Source organism: Sinocyclocheilus anshuiensis, unplaced genomic scaffold, assembly GCF_001515605.1.
Source record: "Sinocyclocheilus anshuiensis isolate Anshui unplaced genomic scaffold, SAMN03320099.WGS_v1.1 scaffold777, whole genome shotgun sequence".
NCBI classification, from domain to species: Eukaryota; Metazoa; Chordata; class Actinopteri; order Cypriniformes; family Cyprinidae; genus Sinocyclocheilus; species Sinocyclocheilus anshuiensis.
The window spans coordinates 641,219-651,959 of NW_015540897.1; the positions used below are offsets into that span (position 1 = coordinate 641,219).

Genomic DNA, 10,741 nt, shown 5'->3' on the forward strand with positions numbered 1-10,741 from the left:
ATTCTCATAGCTTCATATAATTGCGGATGAACCACTGATGTCACATGGATTATTTTACAGATCTCCTTGCTATGTTTCTGGACATGGGAACATTTCAGTTGTATTGCGGTCTATGCAGGGTCAGACAGCTCTCAGATTCCATCAAAAATATATTGTGTTCCGAAGATGAACGAAGGTCTTACGGGTTTGAAACGACATGAGGGTGAGTAATTAATGACAGACTTTTCATTTTTGGGTGAACTATCCCTTTAAAAACAGTATTTCATGTCCATTTATTTATTAATATAATAAAAATATATGTATTCATTCATTTATTAAATGGACATACACTAAATCTACACAAATAAATAAATACATTTTGAATTGTTTAAATTATTGTCTGGTACAGTGGTCAATTATACTGTTTAGTGTCATTATACAAAAACATGTGACCACAGAATGCCACGACTGACCGATCAGAATCCATGTTTTCAGAGCTCTATGCAATAATATTAAGAGTAAAAAGAATAAGTAGGGTATTTAAATCTTCTGACAGGTAGTGCAGGGAAACCACTTTTTGGTCTTTGGTTTTCATCATGAAACATTACATGTGTTTCAGTGTATGTTGTTGGGTGTGTGAATGTGTTTGTCTGCTGCGAACACAACAGGATTATGATCCAGATCTCCTGTCTGGAATACATCTGGCAAATGATTATCTGCATTAGCCGCATGCGTGGAGGAGGCACATGAAATACCTTTCTTTGTAGGTTGCAGGGTCGGAGGTGGTGAGGCAACTTTCATGGCCAAGCCGTAGGCCCCTCTGAATGAATGACTGTCCCGAATGACAAAGGCTCCAGGCTCTTGATCTTTCAGCATGTTGATCGCTACAGTGAGGAGGAGAAAATCACAAAGGCAGTTTATTTGGTAACATAATGGCAGCTTCAGTTTTATAAAATTCAAATAAATATAATCAATGACAAGCTATATGAATCCAAAATGTATGACATCCCAGGTTCTGTTTATTGTGCCACCAAAAGTACTACTATTAACCATAACAAATATATATATATAAGGATTCTATCTATAACACTGGACATTTAACTTTAACAAAACAAAATATGCACTCTTTCAATAATTTACAATATAAATATAACGTTTATATATTATTCTTAAATAATACATATATACATATATTCATATTATTCATATAAATATTTAAATAATCAAGAGTAATTTTAAAGAGTAGTCATAAATGTCTAGTATTATATCCATTATTATATTATATTAAAATATTTAAAAATATAAAATATTTTCCCCTTTTTGTCAGTCAAAATTGACATGAACTCAGTAAATAATAAATAATGGATACAAATAATGCTTGTCAATAATGTCCAAGAGGCATATGTGCCTTTATTATAGCATTTCATATTGGTAATCATGCAATATTAATAATGTTATTCCATAAACACTGACGGAGGCTGTCAAACTGCACATGTAAGCATTTACAAGATGAAGTTTGTTTAAATATATATTCTATAATATAATATAATATAATATTCACCAGTTGTTTAAATATACATAAGTTTTGTGTGTGTGTCATTTTTATATTATTACATTTTCTTTTATTGTTATTCGCCATATTTTTTTATTATTATTGTTTTATTACTTTATGTAAGTCGCTTTGGATAAAAACGTCTGCTATATGAATAAATGTAAATGTATTTTTCACCATGTGACATTTTCTCATCATTATTCACCAGATGTGAAGGTGAAGGCTATAATATGTTAATAAATTGCTGTAATGTACCCCACAGTTTTACACACAGAGAGATAGGGAGTGAGTGAAGGAAAAAAAAATATTGCTAAGGAGGTTTATTCGTTATCGTTAAGACAAGTTAATGAAGCAACAGATGCAGATGTTCACTGGATTTAACTGAGCACACTTGTTGAGTGACGTGTGATTTCACTGCATGTGCTTGCGTTTAAAGAGGACTCCAGCGCAGGTGATCTAATCCAATAAGAGCACAGAGGAGAACCAGATGTGGAGACAAACAGCGATTGACCTCATATAGGGTGGCGAGAGACACATTTTACTGTTTATAGGAGATATGAGCCTCCATTCGGTGGTTTGAATATAGATAAATTAACCCTGGAACACACATATACTGCATCCTTACCTTGGTCTCTGGAGATATCTGGTTTATACCAGAACTTGGACGTGTCCTGGACAAACTTCACGTGCAGCCTGGTCTCTGGACTTCCATCTGGGAAATGAAATGTGCACTTTATTAAGCAGATGTAATGTGGGATTAGTTTAATATGCCTTAGCTAATGAATGCACTATTCTTTCAAAACTACACTTACACACACACACCTGTCTAAAATTACCCTCAAGATCATCAGTATCTTATTTAATTATCGACAGCAACACCTACAATAAGCACACATTTCTCACATTCCAGAAACACAGATAACATAGCACTTAGTTTCTGGAACCAAACCAGAGACTGTCTGCAATGTCATTTATTAAAATAAATATGACTGAATTTATGTGAATATAGTCACAGGTTTTGTTAGACATGCAGCAGAGTATATATCCATAATACAACATAGCTTCAAATGTCTTACTGCTCTGAGAATATGGTTAATACAAGCTAAAAGTGTCAAGGACACAAATTTTCATTAATATGCTTAATTTCAGTGCAATCCTAGAAGACATTCAAGAAGATACAGTCCATGACATGTAAAAAAAAATAAATAATAATAATAATAAAAGTGGGTGCTCACTTTTATTATAATTATTATTATTTTTTATATATATACAATGCTGTATTTGTGACCCTGGACCACAAAACCAGTCATAAGGGTCAATTCCTTGATTTATGCATAATAGCTGAATAAATAAGCTTTCCATTGATGTATGGTTTGTTATGATAGGACAATATTTGGCCGAGATACAACTATTTGAAAATCTGGAATCTGAAGGTGCAAAAAAATCAAAATACTGAGAAAATTGCCTTTAAAGTTGTCCAAATGAAGTTCTTAGCAATGCATATTACTAATCAAAAATTAAGTTTTGATATATTTACGGTAGGAAATTTAATCTTCATGGAACATGGATCTTTACTTAATATCCTAATGATTTTTTTGCATAAAATTAAAATCGATAATTTTGACCAATACAATGTTTTTTTTGGCTATTGTTAAAAATATTCCCAAGCGACTTAAGTCTGGTTTTGTGGTCCAGGGTCACATTTATGCACATTGACTTCATTGTTGTCTGTCAATAAAAACAACAATCAAGTAATCAATAAATTATTTATATGAATATAAAAAAAAAAAAAGTGGAGCACTCCAAATACCATGTGAGTATAGGCTATTATTTAACAATGTAAATATATGTAGAAATAGGGCTGGGCAACATGGCCAAAAAATTATCACGATAAATGTTTTCATTATCAGTTGATATCGATAATTATCGCGATAAATTTCAAATCTTTATTTCTTTCAAGTTTAAATATAGATTTTTGCTCCTAAGTAAAAGTTGTAGAAAGCAGATCATTGCTTGTGGTTTTAAACTACTCTTTATGGTGAGAACATGACAAACACTTCAAGTTTTTGAATTCTTTACACTTTTCCAGTCATTTTTCCTTAACATTCTAAATATCTTAAAGGGGGTCCTATTATGCTTTTTCACTTTTTCAACTTTAGTTAGTCTGTAATTTTGCTGTTTGAGCATAAAAAAGATCTGCAAAGTTACAAAGCTCAAAGTCCACTTCAAAAGGAGATATTTTATTTAACAGAAATCAATTTTCAAAAACTACAATGAACGACTCGTTTGGACTACAAAAACGCATATTTTCCAGGATTTGTGATATTTCGTATTTCAGAAGGCGGGCCTTCATTTGATACAGGAACTATTCGAGCCGTTCATGCCAGACTGAGAGAGAGGTGTTGTAATAATGTAAAATATGTGAAAAATAATGTGTTTTTCGAACAACCTAGTATGAGAGCCTGTTCTAGTACACCCCCAAAACAAAATCAAGACTTTGTAAAAGAGCATAATAGGACCCCTTTAATAGAAAAATTAATTTCTTAGTTTCTGCATTTTCTAGTGAGTGACATTGTTTAAATAATGACTTTGATGACGCACATCTTCAGCACAGTTTGCAGTGTGGGCTGCAATATTAATAATATTACATGTTTTTGTCTCTTAGAAATGCACATTTGACAGTAGCTTGAGTTGACAGTAGTAGTAGCTTGAGTTAGGATGCAGATGTAAATTTATGTTTTTAAATGTATGTAAAAATTGTTTGAGTTTTATTCAAATTAACCATTGGTCTTCCAGAGTAGCATACATTTTGATCGTGATAACAACAGTTAAAACCACAATGCTGTACAAATCACAGTGCTGCAACCTGTTTCCAATTCTAATTCAGAATTAACTGTATTTGAATTTGAAGGCTTTCTGATTCCAATGATACCTACTGGAATTTATTTTAATAAAGTCTTACCACACATGTTGAGTTTGGAGAAATCAGGGAGTGTGTCGAAGAAATGAACGCTTGGAGTGCTGCCGCCACTGGAAACTGGGGAGGACATCTTCCCATTGAGCGTTCCGTAGGACAGTCCGCCATTGGAACGATCGCTGCTGGACATGCTTCTCTTTTCGGGGAGCTGAGGTTGGGGGGCAGGACTGCCCTGTCTGAATCCCACTCCATCTATGTATCCAGCCGGGGAGACTGGGAAAGAAGGTGTAGATGGCGGCTGGTATCCAGAGGAGCTGCTCTGGCGCAAAAGGGCTCCGTGCCGCTCTTCTGGAGTGGTGTAGCCACTGTACATCGGGTGCCTGTCCAGACTGGGGCTACCCTGCGTTAGGGACGGGTGGCATCCCAGAACGGGGCTGCCCTGATTGGGATGTGTAAGTGAGGATTGCCTGCTCAGGACGGGGCTGCCCTGGTTGGGTTGGGTAATGGACGGCTGTCTACTCAACACCGGGCTGCTTTGGTTAGGCAGAATGATTAGTTGATTTAGGGACGCCTGTCGGTTGAGGACAGGGCTGCTCTGGATGGCTTGTCCCATAGGTTGTCTGCTGAGAATCGGACTACTCTGAGTCCCGTAGGTGACGGGATACTGTCTAGACAACATCGGACTGCTCTGCGTTCCTTGGGACATCATTGCGTGTCTTCCTAGCACGGGACTACCGGCCATTCCAGGCAGATGACCATTGGTCGGGGTCGGTTGTCGGCCCAGAACGAGGATGTCCTGATTAGGTAGTCTGGGCTGGAGACCGGGAGCGGACATCACGTCGGGCAGGATGGCTTGGTGTCTTGTGCCAGGGCTTCCGGCGAGTGACTGGATGGTGGTGGCGTTATTTTGCACGGTCTCTGGCAGAGTGGGCCTGATATCAGGGGTGATGTAGCCACCCAACATGCTGCTGGAGGTGGGGTAAGAGGGTGTGGGTGTTTGGTATGTGCTTTCAGAGGGCTGGGAGTGAAGGACAGAGTCGACAGCAGCCTGGGACAGAGAATTCAACCCAACCCCGCTATCAGTCAATGTGCTTTCACTGAAAGAGGACAAAACAAGAGAACGAGAAGGATTATGAAAGATAAGTTAATATGGGCTGCTTTATGTCTGACATTAACAAACATTTGTAAACAGACAGTACACGGATTAGTATACGGACAGTACACTTTTTAGCCAGATTGCATTTTGCATTCTGATGCATTTATAGTGTGATCAAAAAGATTTGATCTCACATACCCATAAAAATGCAAATTTTTAACAGAGGTTGCATTTAACTACATGTAGCTTAATGTGGATAACGAAAACCTATTAGCATTTACATCATTCGTTCATTAAATTATTGTTTGGTTATTATTTATTCTTTTTTTTTCTGTGACAATCTATTATTGTAACATGGATTTATAAAAATGCCTTAGAAAACCAAAACGAAACGGTTGATAATTTTACACGTTGATAAAGCAATCTCTTCCTATGTAGGCTGATCTTCACCAAAATAAGTTGCAAAGAGGACCAAATTTATGGTGCTACTCAAAATCTGGATATTCCGGTAGGAAACCAGTGTGTGAAACTATTAAAAAATGCTTTCGAAAGTAAATAAAATAATAAAATAAAATAAAATAAATATTAAATTAAACTAAAATTAAAGATATTGCTTTGACAACTAACTAGAATAATACATAAATACAAGTTAAAGTCATAAAATTACTAAAATTAAAACTGATATAAAAATAAAGTTCAATAAAACCAAAATGACAAAAGAAACACAAAATAAAAATAAAAACTAAAATTTTAACTAAAATTAAAAAGAAAACTGAATATATAAAAATAAAAGTTAATTCAAAATATATAACATATATAATATTACTATACTATAATAGTATATAAATAATACTCAAATAAAACTGTATGAAACATGAGGGTAGTGGCCACTTACACTGCATCTGGGCTCTGAATGGGGCTGCTGGAGGAAAGAGGAGCGTTGTAGGCATGGGACGGCCCGACAGGATGTGCTAAGCTGTTGCTGTCATATGTTGGAGACACAGGCGACACTGGCGGCCCACCTGCAGCTGCTTTGGCCACAGACTCCACATAGCTACAAGGCTCTGAATAAAAGAAACAAAGAGAGAAATACCTGTGAGCACAAGAGTTTAGAAGAGTCAAAACAAAAGTCAAAACTAAGATAATATATAAATACTGTTTTACATCTGACCCTGAATCTTGTAGAAACATCATTAAGGTCACAAGTGAATAGGATAAAATGAGTTGAAAATGAGAATGGAGACGACCGTGATGTGTAAGATGATAAAAATCAACCAGAAGATGACGTGGTTTGGACGTAACATTGTAATTCTAAATCTTGTACATTCTAACCTTCCTCATCCTCACTCTCTGTTTTCCAAACAGCAGAAGAACAAAATCATAAAACAGAAATTGTAGAAGTTCAAAGAGACGGGGAGAAGAAGGGATAATTGCCAACATAAGCATGAAAAAACAAGTAACGATAACAGCTTTATTCATTCTTAAACCAATATTATTTTCTTCCATAATCACAAAAACACATCCTGTTTGTTTTCCATACAAGGAAAGTGGAAGGTTATTTATAAAAAAGGAAAAAAGCACCCTTAAAAAATGTAAAAGTGGTCTATATGACTTGCGCGTTGTCTCCTTTTGTATTTTACTGAAGTGAAAATTAATTGTAATGACACAAGTGTGCAAAAACAAAGAGAGCATTTGCACATTTGCGTGAATTATTACTTTTAAGAGAGCAAAAAAGGGAAACACAAACAAAGGAAACACAATGTAATCTTCATTCGCATTTTTGTTGCTCCAAATACCAGCAGGCCCCAGTGCAGATTAAAATACCCAAAGTTACATCCCTTATCTTCAAAAAGCACATGACTTCATTTAAGCTAACTATAGTAAGACAATGAGGCCCCTGTGACACATCATCTCGTAATCATGTTAGTGTGTGTACTGTATGTATGGCTCTTGTGTTTTGGCAGGCCTCAAATTAACTCCCTGCGGAGCAACGCTAAAATCAGCCGTGCATGAGAACTTGTTCCAAACTAAAGAGATAGTTTACACCCACTGGCCTCTGAGGGTGAATTTCACCAAACCTGCTGAGACAAGACCAGGTCATATATCACCCCGAAAATCGAAGAAAGAAATAAGAAATGATAAAGGAAAAGTAATGTGGACTTGTTTTCATGTGGTTCACCCTTGAAGACATTGTAAAATGCTGCTTGCATTAAAAGAAAATTTGCTAATATCAAGTTTAAAAATCATCATATCATCAAGCATTAAATAAATCCTTGGGACAAAGAGAACGGGTAATAAATCAGCTTAAAAAACATCTCTGTTACAAAAACTAGTGAGCTGTCTTGTCTACTGCCTACATAGGGAGCTACTTTCTAAGACAACATCCTCATAAGTGACCGATTTGGAGTGCTCTACATGTGTAGCAACACTGAATATAATATTTTAATTGAGTTTGTATTAGCATGGTGTTAAGATAACATGACACTCTAATAAGAATACAAATATATAAAATAGTCAATTTTTAATTATATTAAACTAAACTGAGCCATCTTAAATTGACATTTTCCACTAGAAATTTGTTGGATTGGCTTTTCTGTATGGAATATGCTGCTGTTGAAAAAAAAAAAAAAAAGGTCAGATAGATTTTTTTGTTTTGTTTTTTAATTCAGCAAGGACACAATAAATTGATCAAAAGTGACAGCAAAGATATGTATATCGCAAATTGTTAAAAAATGTATCACAGTTTCCACAAAAAAAAACACAACTGTTTTCTACATTAATAACAAAAAGAAAGTTTCTTGAGCAGCAAATCAGCATATTAGAATGATTTCTGAAGAATCATGTGACACTGAAGACTGGAGTAATGATGCTGAAAATTCAGCTTTGCATCACAGGAATAAACTACAGTTTAAAATATATATAAAAAAAAAAAAAAAAGTTATTTTAAATTGTAAAAATATCAAAAGTAATATATTTGTTCCCAAAAAAGAAAATTACAAAATATTCCCAATCTGAAACTAATGCTTTAGAATTTGGCCACTGTGCTATCTTAGAAAGCTGCATAATAACGTGACCTTCTGTGTCAATGTTCACATAAATGCTACCTAGTTAGGCAGCTCACTGGGTTTTGGAACAAAACCTTTCACTCTCTCCCACAGTTACACACACACATTAAAAGACCACAGTAAAATGATCCCAATATAACTGCATATGAAAAGAAAACACCAATCCATTTAAAAATACATATGAGCTCACTGCTCAAGAGAGTAGAAAAGGAGAAAGGGAAACACTTGAGAGGGAGAAATTAAAGGTTATTTTGATATATGGCCCACAAGATGTATTTGAGCTCCCTATATGGAGCACAGCATGGAGTGGCTCTGAGAAAGGGAAACAATTGAGAGGGAGAAATTAAAGGTTATTTTGATATATGGCCCACACAAGATGTATTTGAGCTCCCTATATGGAGCACAGCATGGAGTGGCTCAGACCAAAGCCAAAAGACCACGTGTGTCTTAATGTGCATTTCACTGTATATGCGTGCAAAGCCTCACCTGAGCCTGTCTGGTTGAGCAGTATCTCAGCAGGGTTGTGGGGCTTCAAGCCCAGGAAGGACAGTGGTGTTTTAGCCAGTCCTGGAGGAGATCGACCTAAAGCGACACAGAACACAGAAAGATACAATTCAGTGATATCAACTTAAAACATACTTTAAGCAAGTACATCAAGGCAAATGCTTGTAGCTTGGCAAGCTTAATTTCATGTATTGCTGAAATCGGAACAGGGTTGTCAATCAATTAAAAAAATAACAGAATTAATTTTGTTACGCTCCATCAAGCTGTTTTTGAATGCAAGAACGCATTCCGCATAACCGACTCGTTCTGTTCTGCCTTTTTCATTATGAAGGACTAGGAGAGCCACTTAAATATAAATAAATAAAGGAATCAAATCAATGTTTTTATTTTAAAAATTAAATAAATAACTTTTTAAAATAGTCAATTAAACTGAAATATTTTTTTTTTAAATATTAAATTGAACAATAAAACATTTAAATTGAAACAAAGCATTAAAAACCTAAATATTTTTTTTTTACAAATTGCTTTTCTTTATCCATTTGCCAGTTGAGTTAAAAAATTCCATTGGACAGATCACATATGGAATTAGCATATAAAAAAATCATTTTAATATGCTGTTACGAGTCAGAGAGCATGATTAAATGTGTTAATATTGGCTGGTTAATGAACTGTATTAAATTAAACAGCCCTATTTCCAAAATGTGTCAGACTGCAATTCATAATGCATTATGCAATGCTGCAAGGGGTGCTACTGTATATAGTGGTCTTGATATGTTTTTAGCAAACCACTTGAATAATCCAACACACATCTGGTTTAATGGCACAGACAATTGAAGGTAACTCTATCACCCCCTTGAGTACTGAGGTTTGTTACCGTTTGAGCAAATCATGTTCAATATGATGGTGCACTTGCAATGCATTGGCCAAGCATTCACATCTGCATTTGCGTACTTGCACAAAGTATGTTTTTGGTCCTTAGCCCTTATAATACAGATCAGTGTGTACCACTTCCATCTTCAAGGCGTCAGCATTTGACAATCTTATGAAAGAGACCAACTTCCAGACCAAGAGCCTTTGAGTGACTATCGTGATACACACTGAGCTTTTAAAGACATCAGACTGAGGTGGCTATTTTAGTATGTGACATGGCTGGGGAATGAGCTAATGTCTCATGCTCTGTAGCAAGGCCGTGCAAGTACCTCTTTAAAAGAGTTAATGACGTGATTAACACTCGCTGTAACGGTGCCCAGTCAAAAGAACGAAAACAAGACAGATCATGCAGACAGAATACACCTCAGCTGAACAGATCTCAAAAATGTCACATTGAAAACATTCAAGACCTCACTACACAACGATTGCTATGAACAACAGGACGAGTGATTCAAAAACAACAAATAAACAGTGGTGCCCAGCAAAACAAGACTGGTGTGAAAACACAAATGAGGAAAATTAATGGTGATGTGGATGCAGAGCTGTGGAAAGCAGCACGCTTGAAGACAGCGAGAGTTTTGTGTTTATAAAATTGCACTAATTCAATTTGCATAATCAATTTTGTGTATTGTTGCATCCTGAAATGTGTCAGAGCATAATGCATAATACAATACATATTGCACCCAAAATGTGTGGGG

The 10,741-nt window shown here is 35.6% G+C and overlaps 1 protein-coding gene across 1 annotated transcript in view; it reads right to left on the minus strand.

Moving 5' to 3' along the window:
- Positions 1-10,741, minus strand: part of LOC107688950 (tensin-1-like) — a 257,974-nt gene that overhangs the window by 9,749 nt on the left and 237,484 nt on the right. Inside the window, exons 21-26 of the mRNA XM_016486798.1 lie at positions 9,096-9,191; positions 6,877-6,894; positions 6,440-6,608; positions 4,494-5,545; positions 2,157-2,243; positions 735-863 (exon numbers count right to left, since the gene is read on the minus strand). Coding sequence (XP_016342284.1) covers positions 735-863; positions 2,157-2,243; positions 4,494-5,545; positions 6,440-6,608; positions 6,877-6,894; positions 9,096-9,191 — 1,551 coding nt within the window. The remainder of the gene's footprint in view (positions 1-734; positions 864-2,156; positions 2,244-4,493; positions 5,546-6,439; positions 6,609-6,876; positions 6,895-9,095; positions 9,192-10,741) is intronic.